This window comes from Canis lupus, chromosome 8 (assembly GCF_003254725.2).
Source record: "Canis lupus dingo isolate Sandy chromosome 8, ASM325472v2, whole genome shotgun sequence".
Taxonomy (NCBI): Eukaryota; Metazoa; Chordata; class Mammalia; order Carnivora; family Canidae; genus Canis; species Canis lupus.
This window is the reverse complement of record NC_064250.1, coordinates 14,399,296-14,425,845: the sequence shown is the minus strand read 5'-3', so window position 1 is coordinate 14,425,845 and position 26,550 is coordinate 14,399,296. Positions and strand designations below refer to the sequence as shown.

Here is a 26,550-nt window from a genome sequence, read left to right as displayed (position 1 = left end):
CTTACATTGGGCTCTGTGCTGGATGTTGGAGCATGCTTGGGATATTCTCTCTCCCTCTCCCTTTCCCCCTCCCCCAGCTCTCACAATTTTTCTCTCTCTTTCTCTAAAAAATAAAAAAGAAGACATTCTGTAATTATTGAATTCCAGGTTCTTTATCATTGCTACCTGAGGGCTAACATTTATTTCTAGAAGCTAATAAGTCTTGAGATAATTTGTTAATATGGTTGATGATGTTATTTTCAGGCAAGTATAATGATTGAAGTCTATCTCAGATGAAGGTATTTATATTGTTATATGTCTTTAAAGTAAAGATATAACTATAAAACATAAATCCCCAAATCATTGAAATGATAAAATTATTCTCCATATTCAAATAGAATAGGCATAGATGCACTCCAGGCATTTACCCCTTATAAGTAAACCCAGTGTGCTTTATGTTGTCATGACTTGGAGTGTACAATGAGGAGCTCCCAGGTATTTTGATGTGAGATAAATATAACACATCAATAGTTTAACCTTTAAGAACAGCACAGATTTTATGTGTGTATATGTATAATTTTATATATAGATATTATATATATATATTTTTTTTTTTTTTCCTTAAAGTCACTTTAAGGCAGTGGATCACAACTGTGGTCACAGGCTTCTGGGAAGTCTTTAGGATCTTTTCAGGTCCATGAGATCAAAACTATTTTCATGACAGTACTAAGATTTTATGTATTTTTTCTGCACTGTCCTATTTTCACAAGTATGGTGAAGTTTTCCAGAGATACCTACATGTGGTGTTGTATTAGATTGGATGCAGAAGCAAGCAGACAAGAAAATCCAGCCATCTTTTATTAAGCTAAACATTAAAGATTTTTGCAAAAATGTAAAGTATTGTTACTCTTATTTTAGAATACCTGTTATTCTTTCTGACATCTATGGAGTAGGGGTTCTGGACCAAAATGCAAACCATTGCTTTAAGAAGACAAAAAATTCCCAGGTCTGCCAAATGCTCACTGTACTTGATTAAATCTTAAGGAATGTGTCCATCACAGTCTGAGTTGGTTAATTATAAAAGAATATTAAAAATACCAGAGACCAGCTTGTTTGGTTTGAATGTTTTGTAACTGTTTTTCACTGAAGAAGGTGGCATAGCTCCTGGTAAATCATATACCATTGGCGAAGCCACTTGTTAGAAAACTGTATCAGATTTTCTTAAGCTAATACCATTAATATTTGATTTTTCTGTCTCCTGTTATTTTGATTCCTTCTCCACATAGTTTTTGGTTGTATAATAGTTTATGGTCATAGAATCAGAACTGGAGATGACCTCATCTACAAACAGAAAATTTGCTGAGTATATAGATGCAGAAATATTTTTTGAATGATATCTTAGCTTATTTTCAGTTAATATTGATGTCTAGTGGTGCTTCTTCATAAGGATAAGGTGTTAATGTATGGATTTGAATGTTCTGGTTTCTATGACAGTTATTTCTCATCGTAAATGTATAATTTGGCACTCTGGTTTTTATGTATCAATTTTTTTTAGCCATGGCTAATACCAGTTTCTTTAAGATGCATATTTAGTGTATTGGCAAAATCAGACTTTGGGGCTTAAAAGGACAAGGGTTATATACACTCTGGTGTTTAGTAAATTCATCAAGCCACCTGGGATGTAGTATGACAATTTGTGCATTAATATCTTAGCTCTGGAGATCACTAATATTTTCCAAATGATTAAATTTTGTTTTAGATCAGCTTTAGGTCCACAGCAAAGTTGAGGAGAAACTGCAGAGGATTCCCATGCTAATTTTAAAAAGTTCATTTTTTAATATTTGAGAATAGAATTTCTTTGAGATTTTTTTTTTCTTATACCTTGAACCTTTTAAAGGAGGGCTAAGTTGTTATGATTATAAATATTCTGGCAATGAATTGGTTGACTTTAACTCTTTAAAAATCATTTATATCATTTTATAAGAAGATAAAAATGTATTAGTGGTTTGTGACAAAGTAAAATGTATCATATGTGTTCTCTTTTTTTTTGCACTAGGCATTTTTATTACCAATTTGTGAAGCAGCAGCTATGAGAAAAGTGGTAAAAGTATATCAAGAATGGATTCAGCAAGAAGAAAAACCTTTGTTTATGCAAGAACCTGAAGAAATTGCGATCTCTTCTTCAGACTTACCTTGTATTGATAGTGTCACAGACCATGTTATTTCAATGGAAGAAGGAGAAAAGAGAGAAGAGGTAAACTGATAAGACTTCAAATATTTTAGTATAAGTTTAATATATTAGATTTTCACAAAAGTATAATAACATGTTGACATACAATACTTACTTTTTAGTATATTTGCAACTTAGGTGAAATAGCAGTTACCACAGTACTCTGCCCCAAAGCTTTTTGATGTTACAACGTTAAAAATTAATAATGAGATCAGTATCCTGGTTCTTTAATCCATTGTATAGATCACAATTAGATGCCATTTTAAAAGGTGTGATATTTGAGACTGTAGGAGGATGGCTGAGTCCTGAGCTCACTTCTTCCCATGGACACACCAAGATTGTAACTATATAAGAAAGAACTCAGAAAGATCTAAAGATTAGGAGACCAGCTCGTGCACAACTAAAGATAAAAAGAAAGCCACAGGGTGCCTGGCTGGTTCAGTTGGTGGGGTATGTGACTCTAAATCTCGAGTTGTGAGTTCAGGTATCATGTTGGACGTAGAGATTACCTTAAAAAAAAAAAAAGAAAAGAAAAAGCCACCTTGAGAAGGCAGAGATGTGGTCAGGTTGGGAACCAAAACCCCTAGTCTGGTGGCCCACAAGTGGTTTGGTATCACAGGAATAGAGATACTCCCTAAAGAGCAAGGAGATTAAGCACCATGTCATTCACCCCCACCCTGGAGATCTGCACAGGAAAAATGAGGCCCTCACAACATCTGACTTTGAAAATCAGCAGAGCTTAACTTTAGGATATTTGAAAATCATTGGGGCTAAAATCTGGGATAGCCAGGGGTCTATAGGAAACTGAGATAATGCTCCTGAAGGTCCCACACATAGTCTCACTTACTCTGAGACCCAGCACAGTAGCAGCAGTTTGCAGAGCACCTGAGACATACATAAAGGATATATTTTTTTAATTTTAATTTTTTTTAAAGATTTTATTTATTCATGAGACACAGAGAAAGAGAGGCAGAGATAGGCAGAGGGAGAAATAGGCTCCCTGTGGGGAACCTGATATGTGACTCAATCCCAGGACCCCAGGATCACGACCTGAGCTGAAGGCAGACGCTCAACCACTGAGCCACCCAGGTGCCCCCATAAAGGATATTTATTGACTGATCTTAGAGCATATGCTGGAGGGGCAGGGTTCTGTAGGAACTTTTCTTTGGACATGGAAATACTAGTGGGTACCATTTTCTTGCCCTCATTTAGCCTAGGTAGTTTAATGCTTGTGGGTGGTAGTTCTGACATTCTCTACCTACCTTGCTAGCATCAGTCTTCCCACCCTGGTATTCTCCTTCAAAATCGACCCACTCCTCCAGCAGACCTTCTCTTAAACTGCTCCCACCCTGCCACATGCACTGGGTGGCCTTGGCTGGGAGTGGTGTACCTCCAAAGTGACTCCTGCACTGGGGGACTGGTCCTGTCCACCAGCAACCCACAACATCATGGTTGGGCTTTATAGCCAGCTGCACCAGGGTTTACCTCCTCCCACCAGTGCACCCATAGTAGTCCTGGATAGGCATTGCAACTAGTTGGCCTGGGGGCCAGCCTGCCTACCAGAATGCCCAAGCATCAGAGCTCATTCAACAACACAAGGATGCATGCTGCACATACAGAGGGCACCTAGCTTTAGTGACTGTGGGAGGAGGGAATTGTACTTCTGGACCCCACTGAACACCTTCCACATAAGGTTATTACCTTTGAGACCAGGAGATGTAGGTGACCTACTATCTAATACTTGGAAACAAACACAGCGAGTCAGACAAAATGAGGAGACAGGCATATGATCCAAATGATAGGAGGAAAAAAAAAAAAACTCAGAAAAATAACTAAATCAAAAGGAGTTACATAATCTACCTGATAAAGAGTTAAAAGTGATAGTCATAAAAGATGCTCACTGAACTTAGAAGTAGAGTGGATAATTCAGAACTTCTAAGAGAAATTATTTTTAAAAAATGATATCTGAAAAATACAATAATTCAAATGAAAAATATACCAGAGGGAATCAACAGCCTGGGAAAGGATGCAAAAGAATGGATCAGTGACCTGGAAGACAGAATAGTGGAAATCATCCAAGCCAAGCAGCAAAAGGAAAAAAAAAAATATGTAAGACAGGGTGAGGGACTTCTGGGGCAACATCAAAAGTATTAACATTTGCTATAAACGAGTCCCAGAAGAAGGGAGTGAGGAAGGGGCAGAAACCTTATTTGAAGGAATAACAGCTGAGAACTTTCCTAAACTGAGGACAGAAATAGATATCCAGGTTCAGGAAGCATAGATAAGCCCCAAATAAGATGAACCTAAAGATGTCTACACCAAGACGCATAATTAAAATGTCAGAAGTTACAAAGAATTTTAAGAGCAACAAAAGAAAAGCAACTAACATACAAGGGAACATCTATAAGACTCTCAACTGAGTCTTCAGCAGAAACTTTGCAGGCCAGAGGGAGTGGCTTGATGTATTTAATGTGCTCAAAGGAAGAAAACCTATAACCAAGAATACCCAGCAAGGTTATAATTCAGAACTAGAGAGAATTTCCCAAACAAAAATTAGAGGCATTCATCACCACTGCACCAGCCTTAATAGGAAATGTTAAAGTGACTTCTTTATGCAGAAAAGAAAAAGGCATAACTAGAAGCAAAAATAAAATTATAAAAGAAAACATTTTATTGGTGTTAGAAGGTAGGGGAGGTACAGTAAAGTATTCCCTGAGCTGAGAAGACACTTTGAGACTGGAAATCAAAGAAGGCAACTCGATATAGTTTACAGAGTTTTATTCAGGGTAACTTACTGATGAGATAGATGATCAGGCACATGATGATCCAGGTGCTGTACAGCTATCCTCCACAAAGTCTAGACTTAGTTCACAGATTTTATAGGGCAAGAGATACTCAGAAGGGCATTATTATGTGATCACAGAGTTCACATGCACCTAATTGACAGCTAACCTTTAATTAGATCTTGTGGAAGGCTAAAGACTGCATCATCTTTAACAGATTCACAGGTGGCCAAAGCAAGCTTCTCCCACCCCAGCCTTGGCAGGCATTTCTAAAGTATGTATATTAATCTCCAAGGGCCTGGGACATACAGCCCCATGAGAGGTCATCAAGCAAAAATGAACAAGAAGGAGGGCCAACAGTGGAGTCATTGTTTTTAGCACTCCTACAACTTGTAAAAGCAAACATATAATGAAGGTTGTAGGTCAGTCACTTATAAAGCTAGCATGAAGATTAAAAGAAAAAAGTAATAATCAACTGTATTTACAATAACTATGTAAGGGATACACAAAGTAAAAACATGTAAAATATGGTGTCAAATGCATAATACATGACAAGGGGGAGGTAAAAATATAGTACTTTTAGAATGTGTTTGAACTTAAGTGACCATCAACTTAAAATAGGTGGCTAATACATAGGGTGTTATACATGAACCCTATGGCAACCACAAACAACCTGTAACAGATACGCAGAAAATAAGGGAATCCAAGCACAACACTGAAGACAATCATCAAATCATAAGAGAAGACTGCAAGAAAGAAAAAAGGAACAGAGAAGAACTACAAAAACAGCTAGAAAAATGAACAAAAGGCAATAACTACATACCTATCAATAATTAATGTACATGGGCTAAATATTCAATCAAAAGTCATAAAGTAACTGAATAGATTTTAAAAAGACCCATCTGTATGCTGCCTACATGACACATACAGACTGAAAGTGATGAGATAGAAAAAAAACCTCTATGCAAATAGAAATGATCAATAAAGCTGGGGTAGTAATACTTATGTCAGACATAATAAACTTTAAAACAAAGACTGTAAAAGAAACAGAAGGGCATTACATAATGATGAAAGGAGCAGTACAGCAAAAGAATATATTTATAAATATAGATGCATCCAGCATAGGATCATCTTAATATATAAAGCAGATAGTAACAGACAAAAGGAGAAATTACAGTAATACAATATTAATAGTGAATTTTAACACCTCATTAAATCAGTGGCTAGATTGCCCAGATAGAAAATGAAAAGGAATAGTGGCTTTGAATGAGATATTAAATCAGATGGACTTAAATATGTACAGAACATTCCATCTGAAACAGCAGAATACACATTTTTTTTTTTATAAGTGCACATGGAACATTCTGTAAGACAGGTTGCCTATTAGGCCACAAAACAAGTCTCAGTAAATTTAAGAAGATGGAAATCATATCAAGCATCTTTCCAACCAGAATATTATGAAACTAGAGATTAGAAGGAAAAAAATTGAAAAAAATACAAAGACATGGAGACTAAACAACATGCTACTAAATAAGCAGTGGGGTCAACAAAGAAATAAAAAAATACCTTGAGGAAAAAAAAATACCTTGAGATAAATAAAAATGAAGACAATGTTCCTAGATCTCTGGAACACAGCAAAAGCAGTTCTAAGAAGTTTATATAAATACAGACCTACCTGAGTAATCCAAAAAATCTCAAACAATCTGACATATATCTAAAGAAACCAGAAAAAGAACAAAACCCAGAGATAGTAGAAGGAGGGAAGTAATAAAGATCAGAGGAAAAATCAATGGAGCAGAGACTAAAAACACAATAAAAAAGATTGATGAAACCAAGAGCTAGTTCTTTGAAAAGATAAACAAAATTGACAATGTTAGCCAAACTCCTCAAGAGAAAAAGGCTCAAATAAAATCAGGAATGTAGGAGAAGTAACAACTAATACAATAGAAATACAAAGGCTTAAAAGAGACTACTACAGAAAATTATATGCCACCACATGGGACAGCCTAAGAAAAGAATAAATTCCTAGAAACATATAGTATATTCCATAACTGAATCAGGAAGAAATAGAAAATCTGAACAAAATAATTACTATTAATGAAATTGAATTTGTAATCAAGAAACTCCCAAACTGGATGAGTTCACAGATAAATTCCATCAGGCAATTAAGGAAGAGTTAATACCTGTTTTTCTCAACTATTCCAAAAAATTAATGTAATGAAATCTTCCAAATACGTTGTATGAGGCTAGCATTACCCTGATGCCAAAACCAGACACAGATGCTACAAAAAAAAGAAAACTATAGGCCAGTATCCTTGATGAACATAGATGCAAAAATCCTCAACAAAATATTAGCAACCTCATTTTAAAATACATTAAAATAATCATCACGTTCAAGTGGGATTCACTGGGAATGCCAGGATGGTTCAGTATTTGCGAATCAATCAACATAATCAACATGATATACCATATTAACAAAATGAAGGGTAAAAATCATGATCATTTTAATAGATGCAGAAAAAACACTTGACAAAATTCAACATCAATTTATGATAAAAGCTCAAGTAGGTTTAGAGGGAACATACTTTAATAAAGACTGTCTATAAAAAAACCCATGGCTGACATCATAGTCAATGGTGAAAAACTGAGAACTTTAAGATCAGGAACAAGACAAAAATACCTACTCTTACCACTTTTATTCAACATAGCATTGGAAATCCTAGCCACAGCAATCAGACAAGAAAAAGAAATAAAAGGCATCCAAATTAAGGAAGAAGTAAAACTCATTATTTGCAAATAACGTAGTATCATACATAGGAAACACTGTTAAAAATCTGTCAAAACTAATAAATTCAAGAGAGTCACAGTATACAAACAATATACTGAAATCTGTGGCATTTTAATACATTAATAACAGTAACAGAGAAATTAAGAAAACAATTCCATTTACAATTGTACCAAAAGAATAAAATACCTAGAAATAAATTTAACCAGTGAAGTGAAAGACCTCTACAGTGAAAACTTTAAGACATTGATGAAAAAAACTGACGAAGACACAATAGAAAGATAAATACCAAGCTCATGGATTGGAAGAGTTAACATTGTTAAAATGTCCATTCTTTCCAGTGCAGTCTACAGATTCAGTGCAATCCCTATCAGAATACCAATAGCAGGGGATCCCTGGGTGGCACAGCGGTTTGGCGCCTGCCTTTGGCCCAGGGCGCGATCCTGGAGACCCAGGATCGAATCCCACATCGGGCTCCTGGTGCATGGAGCCTGCTTCTCCCTCTGCCTGTGTCTCTGCCTCTCTCTCTTTCTCTCTCTGTGACTATCATAAATAAATAAAAAATTAAAAAAAAAAAAAAAAGAATACCAATAGCAATTTTCACAGAACCAGAATCAATAACTCTAAATTTGTATGGAACCACAAAATAGTCTGAATAGCCAAAGCAATCTTGAGAAGAACAAAATTGGAGGTATCACACACTTCCTTATTTCAGACTATATTATAAAGTTGTAGTAATCAAAACAGTATGGTACTGACACAAAAAGAGCCACATAGATCAGTGGAACAGGACAGAGAGCCCAGAAATAAACTCACAGTTATTTGGTCAGTAAATCTATGACAAAGGTGGCAAAAATATATAATGAAGTAAAGACTATTTCTTCAGTAAGTGGTGTGGGAAAATTGGACAGCTACAAGCAAAAGAATGAAGGTGGACTACCTTCTTAACGGTATACACAAAAATAAACTCAAAATGGATTAAAGACTTAAGTGTAAGACCTGAAACCATTAAACTCCTGAAAGAAAACCTAGGCATTAAGCTCTTTGACGTTTGTCTTAGTAATACGTTTTTGAATTTGCCTCCTCAAGCAAGGACAACAAAAACAAACAGTTGGGACTACGTCAAACTGAAAAGCTTTTGCATAGCAAAGGAAATCATCAGCAAAACAAAAATGCAGCCTACTGATTGACAGAATGTATTTGCAAATGATATATCCAATAAGGAGTTTATATCCAAAATACATAAAGAACTCTACAACTCTACACCAACAAAACAAACAATCTGATTAAAAAATGAACAGAGAATCAGAATAGACATTTTTCCAAAAACGCAAACAGGGCCAACAGATACATGAAAAGATGCTCAAGATCGCTAATCATCAGGGAAATTGCAAATGAAAACTACAATGAAGGGGGGCACCTGGGTGGCTCAGTGGTTGAGCATCTGCCTTTGGCTGAGATCATGTCCTGGGGTTGAGTCCTGCATTGAGTTCCCTACGGGGAGCCTGTTTCTCCCTCTACTTGTGTATCTGCCTCTGTGTCTTCATGAATAAATAAAATCTTTAAAAGAAAAAAAAAAAACTATAATGAGATACCACCTCACACCTATCAGAATGGTAGTATAAAAAAGCAAGAAAGAATAGTGTTTGTGAGAATGTAGAGAAAAGGTAACTCTTTTGTCCTGTTGGTGAATATGCAAATTGGTGCACTATGGAAAACAGTATGGAGATTACTAAAAAAAATTAAAAATACCATATGATCAGCAATTCTACTTCTGAGTACTTATCTGAATGAAAACACTAATCCAAAAAGATAGTACACTCCTGTGTTCGTTGCACCATCATTTACAGTAGCCATGATATGGAAACAACAAAGTGTCCCATTAGTAGATGAATGAATCTCTTTCTTTCTACACACACACACACACACACACACACACACACACACACACACGGATATTACTTAGCCCTAAAAAAAAAGAACGAAATCTTGCCATTTGTGATAACATGGATGGACTAGAGGGCATTATGTTAAGTAAGTCAGGGAAAGAAAAATACCATATGATTTGACTTATATGTAGATTCTAAAAAACAAAACAAATGAAAAAGTAAAATAGGAACAGACTCAGAAATACAGAGAACCTACTGGGAGTTGCCAGAGGGGAGACAGTTGGGGAGATAAGTGAAATAGGTTAAGGGGATTAAGAGCTACAAACTTCAAATTATAAAATGAAATCACTGAGATATAAAGTATAGCATAGAGAATAGTTAATAGTATTATAACTTTGTAAAGTGATAAGTGGTAATTGCACTTGTTGTCATGATCATTTTGTAATGTATGTAAATGTTTAATCACTATGTTGTAAGCCTGAAACTGATATTATATTGCATGTCAATCATACTTAAGTAAAATGGTGTAATCTATAAAACTATGGTACTAGATAAAAATCAGTGTTGTATGTAGTACATATTTCTTAAGGATGATTATCAAACTACAGTTTGCCCTTACCTGTCTTATTCTAATAGTTGGGTACTTAAACTACTAGAATATACTGGATTCTTTCTTGGAAAGTTTTGCACTATTGCTCATTGCAGCATTAAAAAAATCCTTAATTGTAGAATAAACTGGTCTATGATAAGAAAGGCTGGAGTTTAATCATAGAGGAGAAAGGATGAGGGAAGACAGAGTGGAAGTGAAATTTGGGTGTACCTGGTATCATTTATTCTTTAAGTGTAAATTCTTGTTCTTCAGTTTTTTAATCCTTTTCATAGGCCACATTCTAATCAAAAAGTTGGAGAGTGTGACACTGACGTATATTTTACTAAATCTGGGTAGGAGTGATTTGGTAATTTTTGTTGTTGCTGATTAATCTCATCAGTGGATTAACAGGATATTAATATATGAATGAATAGACCACATTCTGCAGGGATTCAACGAATCAAGATTTACATATGCATATGTGTAATATGTTGTGGCGCATCCTTTCCTATTTCTAAAAAGAAATAAAATATAATTAAGAAATGTAACTAAGTGTAACTGAGAAATATAATTGAAGTAAATTAAATTTACCATGTAAATTATGAAATAATTATAGTCCTATTTTTATGCATCAATTAGAACATCCAATTTTTGCATCATTTTAAAAAATAAAGCTGTCAGTTTAAACAATTTATTTTCCCCTGATTTTTATTGCTTATAGCCTAATACTGAGCTTACCCTTTGTCATTTACTATCCTTAAATAAAAATGATAGATAAAAAAAATAATACATCTACATACCTAATTAAATAGTGGAAAGGAGGGAGGAAGGAAAGGAGGAAGGTACAGAAGGCTGGTAATGCAGGTGTGTTTTATAAGTGTGTTCTTTTGATTACTCAAATACTGAAACTAGTTTTGTTATTAGAGACGTGAGTTTTCAGGATGCCAACAACTCTTGCTAATGGCATGAACAACAAAAAAAGATATAATCAATCACTGATATATATTTCTGATAAATTTAATATATAAAAATGTTTTAAAATTTGGTTTTAATTATAAAATGGAGTTAAGTTATAGATTCAGATAGTGAATAAAAAACCACATTTATAATTAAGTGTCTATGGGACATTTCAAAGACCTGGAATACAAGATAGTTTGTGTGTGTGCAGACTCTTATTTATCTTGTAGTATGTTTAGCATTTCCTGGCTCACCCCATTAAATCCCTAAGGTATTCTCAATTTTTGTGAAAACAAAGCACTCTGAGAGTGCCCTGTAAAAATATGGTAATGTCCACTTGGAGAACCAGTGTTTGAAATAGAAACATGAAAGGATATCTTTTCTACCTTCACATAACTTATAGTTTAGCAAGAAAACAAAGATGCAAAATAAGTATTACAGAAGAATATTGTTAGGATCTTAGAGTGTGAAAGACAGAATACCTAACTCTGTTGAGGCTTAGGGAAGTCTTCATGGAGGAGGTAGTGTAATATGAAGTGCAGGTAAATGGGAAAGGAACCACACAGTGTGAATAGCATCTACAAAGATGTGAGAGACCCTAAATTATTTATTTATATGGCTCTATTTAAGAGGAGGTGGGAGGGAGTGCTAGGAAATAAGAGGTAGGCAAGAACTAGACTCTGTTCAGAAACTTATATGCCATTGTAGTTAACAGTGATTACATTCTAGATAAATACTGGAAAGTCTTTGAAGGATTGTGAATAGAAGAATGGTACAGATAGTTACATATTTTGGAAGATCATATCAAGCCCAGAATGGAAGATAGATTGATTGGAAGCCAGCCTTGAAGCAAGACGACTAGTTAGGAATTATTAGCAATGTTTGAAGGGAGAGAAGTACCCAGGACAGTGGAAATAGAAGGAAGAAGACAGATAAGAGCTGCGTTGATGGTAAAATCAATATACCTTGAAGATTAGTTGGGTGAGAGAAATGAGTTGGGAAGTGTCCGAAGTTTGTTTCTCTTGCAACATGGTAGCTGCCATTCATAGATGAATAGAATTTTTTAAAATGCAAGTTTGGTAGTGGTGACTGTTGTGTCCAGAGGGGTTGGTAAGAATGGATAGGACTTGGTTAATAAACTTAACTTTTAAATATTTTGAGTTGGATATGTTTTGGGGTCATTCAGATAGAAATGTTCAGAAGATATCCGATCATAGGAGTATGAGACTTAAGAGTATAATATACTGTGATATATTATATTGGCTTGAGATAGAGCTGATTTCAGTACTTTGAATAGCAGAGTAGTTTGTCTTAGACTAAATCTGCATATTGCAATTATAACCTCTAGACAAAATATTAAAAAAAAAAACTAGCCAACTATTTGAAAATATTGCTGAGTGACCAAAAGCAGAAAGAAACTAAAAAAAAAAGGGAACAACTCTGGTGAAATGTATGTTTTTGTGGCTTTTCACCTGAGGGAACTTTGTACTCCGTAAGACTTTTGACAGCTAAAACTTAAGCAGAAAGATGCTGTCTTAGTGGTTTGAAGTACCTAATATTCTTCTTCTCTCTTTGGGTAATAAGAATTTTAATACTTTAAAATAAATCTAAGCTATTTTCTGTTTTATTTGTTTGGTTTCTGGCATTCAGTTTAATACAAAATTCATATTTTACAGACTTTTAGGTAACATTAATCTTGTTTTTAAATGTGTAAGTTATATAAGGGAGATTTATTTAAAGGGAGATTAGATACATAGAAAAATGTCTCTGTATCTAAAATGTTAAAAATTTTATCTGACCCTTTGGATGTTTTAAATTTTCTTTATATTTTTGTCAATTAGAAGAACCTTTTTTTTTTAAAAGTGAACCTACATTGCTTTTCTAATCCAGTGAAATATCTTCTCTTTTAAGAAGATGCTAAGCAGAAGGACCCGATAATTTCCAGTTTACTTCTTCAGCTTACTCTCTTGTTGCAGCATTTATAATGAAAATTAAAAACTTGATATTTCTCTTTAGGAAAATGGGACTGATATTGTTGATCACGTTCGAAATTCTTCTTGGGCAAAAAATGGCTCCTACCAAGATGTTCTTCATAATGCCTCCGAAGAAATCATAGAACAAAACATACGAGCTGGTACCCAGGCAGTTTTGCAGGTGGTTCACTTTTTGGTTATTAAGAAAAAAAAAATTACAATAAAATCATTAAATATTTCAAATATATGGTTCAGTATTTCATTGTACAGTATAATTTTTTAATAAACTCAACATCCACATTTGTCAGTTTTCATTATAAAATATTAATTTTGTTTTTTCCTTAACTTTAACTTCCTAATAAATATGTATTGGTAAATATTACATATTACTTTTACAGACAAATTTGTGTAAATTGTGTCATGGTGTCCCATCATCTGGTACTTTCTTTTTGCATTAACCATTATGTTTTTGAGTTGTGTTGATATGTGTTGTTTTCTAGTATTTTACTTATTTTATGATTATTTACTTATTCATTTTTCTGTTGATTTTTTTAAGTTTCCAGTTTTTCCCTATCCTAAATAGTGCTACATTGAATATTCTTACCTATGTACTTCTTTTGCACATGTGGAAGAATTTCCTTAGGATATATACCCAGAACTGGAGTTACTGGGTTGGAGGAGTTGTACATTATCATCCTGACTTTACCAATATTGCCAAATTGTCCTCCAACATAGTTCTAATAATTTACATTTCCTTTAGAATGTTTGTGAGTTCTCATTTCCTTGTATCTTTCCCTTTTACTTAGAGTCCATTTTAATTTTTGCTGCCCCATGTATATGAAATGTTTTCATTTTTTTTAGTTTGTGTTTCCTAGTTTTAATTTGCTTTTTCTTCATCAGTACTGAAATTGAGTATCTTTTTATGAATTGCCTATTCTATTCATATGCTTTTCCTATATTCTGTTGGGTTGTCTTTTTCTTGATTTGTAGTTCAATACAGTTATTCATTTTTTAAAATCGGACTGTTCCTGTTAATGCCACATGTGACCTCCACATTGTTAAATCAGATGTACACTTTTTTTTTTAAGAGAGAGAGAGAGAGAGAGCATGTGCAAGTAGAGGGAGGAGGGGCAGAGGGAGAAAAAAAGAGAATCTTAAGCAGGCTCCACGCTCAGCATGGAGTGTGACACTGGGCCTGACTGATCTCATGATCCTGAGATCATGACCTGAGCCAAAATCAAGAGTCAGATGCTTAACAGACTGAGCCACCCAGGTGCTCCAAATGTACATTTTTCTATCTTAATGGAGTTGACAGGAGCGTTTTATAGAATAGAATATTTCCTCACTATTGAAACTCTTCTTTACTTGGCCTTCAGAATAGCTTCCCTCCTGTTTTTCTCTTGTCTCAGTGGCCACCTCTCAGAATCTTTTTACTGATTTTTTTTATGTCCCTGATCATTTCATTGTTAAAGTGCCCAAAATCAGTTTTTTGATCTATTTTCTACTTACTCTCTGGCTCATCTCATTAATTCCTCTGGCTTTCAATGTCATCTATATGGTGGATCATCTACAATTTTATTTCTAGTCTGAGACCTCCTGTCTGAACTCTAGTAGTTGTCGTGTTTTGTTTTGTTTTGTTTTTTAAGATTTTATTCCTTTGAGAGGGAGAAGTAGACTCCCTGCTGAGCAGGGAACCCAACATATCCTGAGCCAAAGTCAGACACTTAACTGATTGAGCCACCCAGGCACCCCTGAGTCTTAAACTCAATTATTCAAATACCAAGTTAGCATCTTCACTTGGATATCACACTTCACATCTCAAACTTGACATGTCTGAAACTAGCCTTAAACATGCTCTTACTATAGTTTTCCTTGTTTCATTTATAACACCTGTTTTCCAGGTGTTCAAGCCATTTTGTTTGCTTTTATTTTTTATTTTTATTATTTTAAAGACATACTGATTTAGAGAATGCACAAGAGCAAGCAAGGGGGAGGGGCAGAGGGAGACAGAAATCCAAGCAGACTCTGTACTGAACGCAGAGCCCAACACAGGGCTCTATCTCATGACCTGAGTCAAAACCAAGAGGCAGATGCTGAAGTGACTGGGCCACCCAGGTACCCCTCCCCCATCTTATTTTATATTGTACATCTAATTTATAACACATCGTGGTCATCATCATAATGTATGCAGAATCTATTCAGCATTTATACCACCTCTTGTGTCCAGGCCTCCATGATGTTTCATCTGGATTATTGCAATAAACTCCTAATTAGTATCCTTGCTTCTGCTTTTGCCCACCTATCACCTGTGGTGTATTCTCAACACAGTAGCCAGAGGGATCCTGTAAAGTGTAAGTCAGATCATACCATTTTTCTGCTCAAACCCCTCCACTGACTTAGCATTATCACTAAGCATAAAAGCAGAAGTCTTTAATGATCTATAAGGCTTTATATCATTGCTCCTCAAGGTGTGGTCCAGACTAGTTCTGGCCTACAAGATAATTTCAAAACTGAGAGAGTTTAAAAACTAAGTCATTTAATATTCCTTGATTTTGATGAATTTTGTTTATATTTTTGTATGTCTTCATTTTCCTTTCCTTATTCATTTTTATCCTGTTTTACAATAGGATTGGTCTGCAAAGTTTAGGGGGAAAACATACTCTTTCACTACTGGCAGTGAGGCAGTCTGCCTCACATGCTCTGGTTATGTTTCTCAACATCATTTCCCAACTGCTTCCCCACTTTAGCACTCCTTGCTGTTCCTCAAACATGCTATGTAGGCTTTCACCTCAGGTCCTTTAAACTTGCTTTTTACTTTTTGGAATAATTTCCTCCCAAATTGCTCATAATTATATCCTTGTTTTATTTCTAATTATTGTTTATTTATGCCTGTTTTTCTTGATCAGTGTTGGCTAGAATTACAGATTTATCTCTTTCAGTATTCTAAAGTTAGCATAATATTCTTTTCTCTCATGATTTTACAACTATGTTTTATTATGTAGTTCAGGGATTTATATCAGGATTATGGGTATAGAAGATGCAAATGTCCTAGGTTCACAGTAAATGAAATGTTCTGTACCTCCAAGGTATTCGAGAACCTTTGTACATACCTGTCACCATTATAATTACTTTCTCTTCAATAACAGAATATAATTAATGATTTGATTATAATTTTTAAATTTTTCTATAATAAAAGATGCATTTAATGGCACCTCAGTAGTACTCTTTCTCTTCATGCAGTTTATTATTACTAAAGCAGATAAGTACATAGCCTATAACCATGAAACAGAGGATATTGAACACCTTATTCTGAAAATTCTTCCTGATTTAGGTATCATCTTTTATCCTAAACTCTTTGTGTTTTTATTGTTCCTTTCATTTTATGACAGCAATTATATTAAAGCTCTCAGTTTTAAAAAATTCTGTTTTTCACTTGGTTTATTTTCCTTGGGTGCCTAGTAATGATTTTATATTTGTCTGGATAAACATAAAAACAAAATGGTTTAATGGGTTTAAATTTCACCTGTCAACCTAGTTGATAGAGATAGGGTCAGAATTAACCTTATATATAGTATTATGCTTTTAAGTTCATTGTAGATCACGTAGTGATCAGCATCTGAATTTATTTTTTCTTTGAGAAATTTTAATTTTATAATGAATAGCTAATCATTTCTTTTGTCTTAGGTGTTTATTATAAACTCATCAAACATATTTCTTCTTGAACCTGCAAATGATATTAAAAACCTTCTGGATGAGCACACAGATATGTGTAAACGCATTCTTAACATTTATCGGTTCATGGTTGTACAAGTATCAATGGACAAAAAGACTTGGTAAAAAATATTTATCCTTTATTTTTAATTGTGTATATATAATTATAGTAATTTTTAGAGGAATAGCGTCTGTAAACAGGGCTTGTCACAATATTGTAAAGGCTTCTATTAGTAAATCTTTTATGTAATAGTTATGATGACAATAGTCTCCACTTTATCTCAGAAGACATCTTTGATCAGCCTTCTTGGATTATTTTTCTAAAGTGGACATGTGATGCCTTCCCCCCACCACTCTCAGGAATGAATACGTGTGTGAATAAATGAATTTATGCATGTGTAAATAAAAGAATAAGTAAATGATTGTATGAATGCCTGATTCCTCGACCTGGCATTCAGGGCCATGTACATTGAGGTCCCTGCCTACTTTTCTATCTTTCTCTCAAACCTAAACTTTACCATGCATAATGGGATTTGGCTTTTAGCTTAACAATTCCTCTTTCTTCCACAGAAAGAGAAACTTTTCTGTTGAATAGCTTATTCTTGCTATCTTTTTCTTTTGTCACAATAGCTATCTTTAGATTCCACCTTCCTTTTCCCACATCTTCTTACTTGAATTTCCCCCTCACTGCTTTCATCATGTATTTGTATCTGTTATAGCTCTTTTCAAAATTGACCTAATCCTTAAATTACTTGTATAAAGGTCTGTTTACCTCTGAATTGAAAGGCCCTAAAATGTCAAAGTATGTCTGTTTTTGTTTTCCTACATTTCTTTTTTCTTTTCTTTTCTTTTTTCTTTTTTCTTTTCTTTTCTTTTCTTTTCTTTTTTTTTTTTTTTTTTTTAAGATTTTACTTATTTATTCATGAGAGACACAGAGAGGCAGAAACACAGGCAGAGGTAAAAGCAGGCTCCATGCAGGGAGCCCGACATGGGACTTGATCCCAGGACTTCAGGATCATGCCCTGGGCCAAAGGCAGGCGCTAAACCGCTGAGCCACCCAGGGATCCCTATTTCCTACATTTCTTAGCATAATATTTTATATATTATTTGTATGCTATAAATATATTTTTTAATGATTTTATTTTATTTATTCATGAGAGACAGAGAGGCAGAGACCTAGGCAGAGAGAGAAGCAGACTCCATGCAGGGAGCCCGATGTGGGACTTGATCCCAGGACTCCAGGATCACTCCCTGAGCCAAAGGCAGATGCTCAACCACTAAGCCACCCAGGCATCCCTGTATACTATAAATATTTAATTGAATGGAAAAATAGGCCTTTTGGGAAAAAGAGCAGTTATTTTGTTTTTGTAAAAATTATACATTTTCATTATAAAAACCAAAGAAGAGTTTTAAAAAGAAAATTGAAGTTGCCCCAAAACTCACTCTCTGGAAGTAATCATTGTTTGCCCTTTGGTGAACATATATCTGGTTCCCCAAACCATGCATGTAGTCACATAGTATTAAGCCATTTGTATGTACCATAATTTTCTTAACCAGTCCCCTTTTGATGAATGTGTAGTTTATTCATTTTGTTTTTGGGTGGAGGGAAAAAGAGTAATCATCCTTATACATACATGATTTTTCTCCTTTGACTTATTCTTAAAAAATGGAAGTACTTAGTGAAAGAGTATGCCTAATACATGTTTTGCTGCATATGAAAATATGGCTTTACTTTGAAAAAAATCTTTATTAGCATTGATATAATCCCACCAGAAGTAGTTTGTTATTAGCTTAATTGGAACACTTTTCTATGCCAGGTATCTTGTTAAGCACTATGCATGCATTTTCTATCTTAATCCTTGTAGCACTCCCTCAGGTGGATAACATCTCTATTTTATATGGTGATCCTTAGGTGCAAAGAAATTAGTTCATTTATCTTTGTTGACATAGCTGAGATTTGAACTCGTCCTTCAGACTTCAGAGCCTAGGTTATTATCTAGTAACTGTTCTACTTTGACCATTCTTTTGTTAGTCTCCACTCTCCTTCCTTTTTTTTTTTTTTTTTTTTTAAATGTACTTTACATCAGTGCTGTTGAGCCAGGTTAAAAGTGAGTGGCCTGCTATATGGAACACAATTTTAGAATTTAAAAAAAATTTATAAGTTCCCTTGAAGTCAATTATGAGAGATTAGTCATATATTTACATTGAATTTATGAGATTTTATGAATTATTATTATGTTACAAAGTGAAAAGTTATAAATGAATGAGTTTTGATTTGACCACAAATCAGTTAAGATTTATTTGGGAAGTCTGTGCTTTATTGCATATGTAGTTGATTTCAAAAAGCTTTTCATTTCATACAGCTAAGCCAAAAGCCTAAGATTACAAACGTGGCAGCTTTGATTTTTCTCTTATGAATAAGTGCATGTATTTATTTATTAATAAATTCAGGATATTTTTCTTTTTTTTTTTTTTTTCAGGATATTTTTCATTGAGTGATACTTTTCTATTTGATTCTGCGTTCACTTCCCAAAAAATGATGACATCTAGGTCTTGTGATCTCTTGCTGCCTCTGGCACATTTCTCACATGGACTGTCCCACATATTACTATGCCTAGAGTGGGTCTGCAGACGAATCAGAGAGAGGGCTGTGATAGGGACTTGGGCTATTAGCCTGGCTGTACACCCAAACTGAAATACCTTTTTTCGCATGTGGTTGAATCAGTTTCCAAATTATTAGGTACAAATAAGCACCTGGTCTTAATAATAAGTATCTAGGAGAAAGAGGCAGAGTAGAACTAATATTAGGATTGTCTTGATTTGGAGTACACAAGGAGAGTACAGAGCTTAAAACTGGCCAAACTTAAAAGAATGGAAAAAGGCAAAAGAGTGGTTGATGGTCCTTGATTACCTGTCAGGATCATTGTGACCTATTAATCTTAAAAATCTTACAGTTTTTGAAATTTCACCTGGTATACTTCTGGATCTGTGCTTGTTCTCCATATTATAAAGATGGATTAGATGTATAGGCATCATGGTAGGACTATATTGTATAGATAGAAGAAATGTTCTTCAAACAGCTTCCTTAAGGTTACTACTTGATTTTGGGGGTTGGATCGGGGGATTGGAGCAGTCTCCACATTCTCACCTGCCATGTCATCAGCTTTTGCATAAATTTTTAATTGATGAGAGGGTTTTGTAACTGAAAAATGGTTTAAAAATGGCTGGTATAGTTTATAAAATGGAATTTTAAATTTTAATATTTAAAGAATTCTAAAAATTTGAAAGACATTTGATATTTGACTTATTGAAAGATAATATATTTTATAACAAATATTAATTTTAAAATTCATTAACCAAAAACAAACCTATGTAAGAAGGAAACATTAATTAATTTTTTTACTTTAAGGGAACAGATGCTGCTTGTGTTGCTCAGAGTCACGGAGTCTGTACTGAAGATGCCATCACAAGCTTTTCTACAGTTCCAGGGGAAAAAAAATATGACCTTGGCAGGTCGACTTGCAGGACCTCTTTTCCAGGCAATAAAAACAAATAAATAAATAGATAAAATAGATGGATAGATATGTATTTTTATAAGATTCACTGGGCCCTGAACCTGTTACTTGGGGAAAAAACTTTAAAACAAAGATTGTTTCATATTAAAGGATCTTTTATAGAACTAAATTAAAAGTTGCTTATCTATAGGCTATTTGCCATACATAGAAACTCAGAACCTAGTATGAGTGGAGGAAATACCAGGTCTGTGAAAAAATCATTGAAACAAGCCGACGATATTTAACTTTTTCTCTTATGTGGCATACTTACATGATCTCAGAAAGCTGCCAGAGAGCTTCATGAGTAATGAATGGTCTGGTTGTTTGCTTTATGAGTTTCCAAGTTTCTGGCATTGTTAGAAAAACAAAACTTTCTTTTAAGTTGGTCTTTAGTAATGGAAAAGTAGTTAATCATGATTCTTTCTTATCAGGCTGTTCTGTAAGACTTTATTCACTTCTTTAAGTATCAGTGGTAGTTTTAAATATATAAAAATTACGTATTGTGTTTCCTAACCTGACTTTAAATGTATTATGGATTCCTTGGAAAACAGCAAAATAATATGTTCTTAAGATGACACATTAAATACAAATACATGGATAAAATGGTTCTTAATATCAAAGATAAAAAGCTATTCAGATCTAATTCTTGGCCATAAATATAGTTATTCAAATCATTTTTTTTTTAATTTTCTTGTTTGCCTGAAATTTTATGCTGGTAGTGAATAGTATTTTGAAACCTGTTACATTTATTATCTAAACTCCTCTTAACTTCATTAGCCCTTTTTTAAAAAATTTCCCAATTGTTAGAACTAATCCACTGTTGGAATCATAGGAAGGCAAAATTTTAGCTTGCTATATGGAATAACTTTTTTGTAATGTGAATGTTTAAAGATAGAATTAAGAATCACTAGTTATTACTTTACACTCTGCTCATTTTCATCTTACATTTAATATATAAATGTATGTGAATTCCTTAGTAGAATTTAGAGTTAAGCTTTTGAAAAACTCTTTGGTACTTGTTTGGTACTTGTTTCTTCAATAATAGTTTTTTTTATCTTCAGTAGAAATCCATAAAGTCTCAGGGGTAATAGCTGATCACTAATTTCTGCCATTCAGTGAATAAGTTTTTTTATCCTATGATTGGATTTTTTTTTATAGAACTTTTAATTTTTCTGGTATCTTCAAAATGAAATTTAATTTATTCTTTAACTTACAATTTTTCAAAAACATCTCATCAAGTATGTTTCTAGTAACTCTTGTTTTTAGAATATTCAAATTGTATACTGATTTTCATCTTAAGTTATAGAATGTAGGTTTTGGTCAATTTAGCTCAATAAGCATTCATAAATAATTTCAATGTAATTCAAATTTTTAATAGTGTGGAGACTCTTTAAGCAGCGTTTATTTAATATTAATGTAATACAGCATAAAAGATAGTTACAACTTCAGGGATAGTTCTTTTCAGTTTTGATATCTTGTCCTAATTGCTAGATTGTTGAGTGCGACAATTGTTAAAATGAAATTTATAGTAGATATTAATGATTGCATGAATTCCTTTATAAGTATTATGTACCAAGAAAGGATCATGGATATTATGTGATTTAAAATTCTGCTTGTTTTTAGTTTTTTTTTTTAATAATTAAATATCTGAATTTGAACATATTGCATTGTTATTTGTTTGTCTTTATAGACTCTTATAGTTGCCTGGATCAAAGCAAATCTAAATGTATACATCTCTCGAGAACTATGGGATGACTTACTCTCTGTATTGTCATCATTGACCTATTGGGAAGAGTTAGCCACTGAGTGGTCACTGACTATGGAAACACTAACTAAAGTCTTAGCTAGAAATTTATATAGTTTGGATCTCAGTGATTTACCATTGGATAAGTTGAGTGAACAGAAGCAAAAAAAGCACAAAGGGAAAGGTAAGAGTTGTCCATAGAGATGCTTCACATAAATTTGTTTAAATAATTTGGTCTAGGAAAATTAAGTTAGGAAGATGGGGGAGGGTAAAAAGTTGTTTTCTCTTAACTGTTCCCTCCTTCATTTACCCTCCAGATTAAAAATTTTCAGTAATAAAACGTGTAGGTACCTTGTAATTTTTCTTGAAATCATTTCTTAAAATCATTAGTAATTTTGATGAGAAAGTGTTCTGTATATATCTAGCTAAATTTAAATAAACAATTTAGAATCTTAAATATTTTTAATGATTAACCAAAATGGAAATTAATAAATTGCTCGTTTTTGTCATATGCATTTTTTTTTTTTTTGGTTAGAATTTATAAGGTGATTTCATGTTACTCTATTAAAGAGAATTATCTGAGAAATTCTTTTGAAAACATTTTCTTAGTTTTAACTAAAAGCAGACATTCCCTAGATGTGGATTATGTCTTTCTTGAGTGTTAAAAAAAGGGGAGAGGGACAATAACAGTGACTATATTGCTAATACGTGTTTTTATAATGGGACAATAACAGTGATTATATTGCTAATACGTGTTTTTATAATCTAATGTATTAGTATTTTTCATTTTTAAGTAGTTGCTAGCTAGAGATTATATCTGAGTCCACATTTTATATTTAACAGTAGTCCATCGATGTTAATTATGTGACCAAAATATTTTTTCCTGCACTGGAAAAAATTCTCAACTGGTATTATAGGCAGGTAGAGATTTAATAACTTCCACCACAGGATGGCTTTGGTTAACTCATTTCTTAAAGTTTTTTTGCTTCTCTATCCAAATGTTTCTTTTTTAATGGAATAAGTGGATGGCAAAGGATTTTAATAATAGTTTATTTCTGATGGTTGTATTTTAGAATTTCATATCAGTTTTGGAATATGATTTTTACATAAATTGAAGTTCAGAAAAGCCTTACAGTACACAGATGTTTAACTTGATACTTTATAATACATTTCCAGTAAACCTGAAAATCTGAGGCAAGGTAGCATGCATGATTTGAAGAGATTATTAATCAGGTGACAATATACTGAGATTGAAAATCTACATTTCTAGGAGTTGGACATGAATTTCAGAAAGTTTCAGTTGACAAGTCATTTTCTAGAGGATGGAGTCGTGATCAGCCTGGCCAAGCCCCAATGAGACAGAGAAGTGCAACAACCACTGGTTCCCCAGGAACCGAAAAGGCAAGGAGTATAGTACGGCAAAAAACTGTTGGTATGTATTCTTTAAAATAATGAGAATTGTACAGGGCAATACGTTTATAGTCCTTAGTGATAATGTATGTAAACGTATAATTTTCTTATCAGTTAGCTTTGGTCGTTAAAGGAAAAACTTCTATAGCAAAACCTTTTCTTCAGGGGTACTCAAGAGTCTGACAAGAGGCTGTGTTATCCGTTGCTATTAAGATTTATCTTACATTACCGTTTTTATGTAGCTTATTTTACTGTAGGTATCAGTAATTTTAAACTGTTTTTTACAGAATCGAAATAGAACTCTGATTCACTTTATAGAACTCACACATTAACTGGTAGAGTTTCTACTAAGTGAATATACTCACAAACATGGAAAATAAGGGTAGCTGATTTTCAGTGCTGCAATTCTTAGATTGGAATTCATGCTTGCAGATAGCTAAGACCAAGTTAGAGTATGTTGTTAGGTTCCTTGCAGCTTTTAACAGACATGGAAGAAACTTCTGTAATCTTGGAAGTAGCAGTAATGAGCAATGATGGGAAGAATTTCTGGATATAGGATCACTCAGTATGCTTTGGACCTAGCTACTATCTTATTTCTCTTCCTCTTGGTCTGAATTGTAGTAGAAAGAATACTGCAATGAAAAATATGAAGGCTTTGTCCTATTTTTTTTCTTTCTTTCATCACTGAACAGCTACGTAATCTTGAACTCTTCCTAGGCTTTATTGGGAATGATAATACCTTATATGACTGAAACAAAGTTGCTTGAAATTACTTTAGGCTTTACAATTTATGATTTTTTAAAAAGATTTATTTGAGAGAGAGAACACATGTGTGCATGTGTACATGTGCACAAGTGAGCAGGAGGAAGAGCAGAGGGAGAAGTAGATTCCCTGCTGAGTGGGAGCATGACGCAGGGCTGGATCCCAGAACCCTGAGATAATGACCTGAGCTGAAGTCAGATGCTTAACTAACTGATCTACCCAGGCACCCTCAGATGCTTAACTAACTGATCTACCCAGGCACCCCTAGAGTCTGTGATTTTTGTGGCAGGAGCATTTTTTGTGGAAATATATCTATATTTAATGATAATCAGTGAAAGACACTATTAATTTTAAAGATTTAAAACAATTAAAAATAACAGTTAATTTTAAATCCTTCAAAAGAATTATATTTTCAAAATTGTTTTCTGCCTGTAAAATAAGCATAGAATTACATTGATTGTCTATGTCAAGCAAAAATAAGAAATGATACAAGGAAAAAGGGTATGGGTGAATTAAAATTATATATTTTAAGTTTTGGCATAGAATCACTTTTTGAGATTAAGATGTTGATTACATCTGAAATGCCTTCATTTTATATTAATGTCAGATTTTAATGAAAATTTTTGTGTATTGGTTAGGACAGACTTCTTTTAAGTTTAAAATTTTACTTTGTTTTACTTAAAACATACCTTTTTTTTTTAGAGTTCCTCATATAATCTTTCTGATTATAGAAATAATTTATGCTTAATGTAGAATGTGAAATTTAAGGAAGCATCAATGAACTAATGAGAAATGATCATTAACATGTTGGCATATTTCTAATCTTTAAAAAACATAATAAGCAAAGTACTCATCTTAAATTCATACCTATGATTATTTTCTGGTACCTATACCAAAACAACCTTGTCTGGCTTGGTCATTAAACAAACCTATCAAAAAGTTGAAGCATTAAAAATTTTGTTCAGAAAAATACCTGCATAAGTTGGAAAATACTGAAAAGAGCAGCAGATTAATTTAAGATGGTGTTTGAGTATATATTTTCTTAAAATATTTTTAAAAATTTTATATCTGTAGTGAGTGTACACAGGTAAAAATTCAGTCTACGATAAAGTGTATACATTCTAGTAAGTCCTTCATCACTACTTCTAAGATTTTGCTTATGCCAACACATTATTAAAGGAGATACTTTAGACTTACTTTAGAATGAGTTTGTAAGAAGTTAGTTATGATATTCATGTTGGAACAAATACATCACTGTTTCTGTTTTCAGATTTTCCTCTTAGTTTATGTTTTTCAAAATATTGGACCTTAGTTTGGGGACTTATAAAGATATTTCTGCCAGTGGAGATACATGTATGTATGATATGAATTTTATTTAATGATAAATATGGAGAAGTATATGTAGTGGTTTAGAAGTGAGAAAAGGCCAGACTTGCCTGCCTCCTATTTATTTTGTGTTTGGGTGCTTTTAGTGAATACACTTGCTGTTCATGAATTTCCTATGCTGCATGACAACTCTTGAATGAAGGTTACAGTTTTTGACATAATGCGTGTATTTTATGATCCATGATGAATTTATGTGGAATACATCTATTTTTCTTTTTTATTCATTTTTTGGGAAGAATAAAGATACAAAACCTTCAAAAATTGGCATGCTTAGATGCTTGAAAATATGTTTTTATTTTTTGATGTTATATTTCTTATACTGCCCTTTCATCTACATAAAACACATATTACAGATTTAAGATCAGTGGTGTGTGTGGCTTAGTAGTGAATGTGGCAGTAGGAATTTCAGTGGCTTTCTGGAGATTTCTGACCTAAGCTTTAGATTAGTAAATCCCCAAAATTCCTAGTAGCTAATTCATTATAAGTAATTTTCTATAGTGCAGGTTACATGGCTGTGAGACACTGGACAGATTTTCAGGTGTGCATAAAGACCTGTAGTGAAAAAATAGAGAGGTACATTTTTGTAGAATTCATTTAGGATCATAACGAACTTAAACCACTGTGATTATGGAAAGTTCCAAGGGAAATGCTCAAGTTCTTCCTTCAAGTTGGTGGTAGGAGAGAACAAACAGAAGGAATTGTTATTTCCAAGGAATTATGTAACTCAATGAAAAAACAGAAGAAAACTTGTAATCCTTCTATAGAATTGAAAATTGAATCAAATTCATTTTAAAAGAA

General features: G+C 33.5%; 1 protein-coding gene across 11 annotated transcripts in view; it reads left to right on the top strand.

The window, feature by feature from the left end:
- The window catches only part of RALGAPA1 (Ral GTPase activating protein catalytic subunit alpha 1), a 242,471-nt gene that overhangs the window by 67,689 nt on the left and 148,232 nt on the right, over positions 1–26,550 (top strand). For all 11 annotated transcript variants that reach the window (XR_007412270.1, XM_025443673.3, XM_049113052.1 and 8 more), the window contains exons 11-16: positions 2,036–2,233; positions 13,229–13,366; positions 16,870–17,018; positions 20,306–20,435; positions 22,141–22,378; positions 23,465–23,626. Coding sequence is in view for 10 of the 11 variants with exons in the window: in XM_025443673.3 (XP_025299458.1) it covers positions 2,036–2,233; positions 13,229–13,366; positions 16,870–17,018; positions 20,306–20,435; positions 22,141–22,378; positions 23,465–23,626 (1,015 nt within the window). In the remaining variant the exon portion in view is untranslated. The remainder of the gene's footprint in view (positions 1–2,035; positions 2,234–13,228; positions 13,367–16,869; positions 17,019–20,305; positions 20,436–22,140; positions 22,379–23,464; positions 23,627–26,550) is intronic.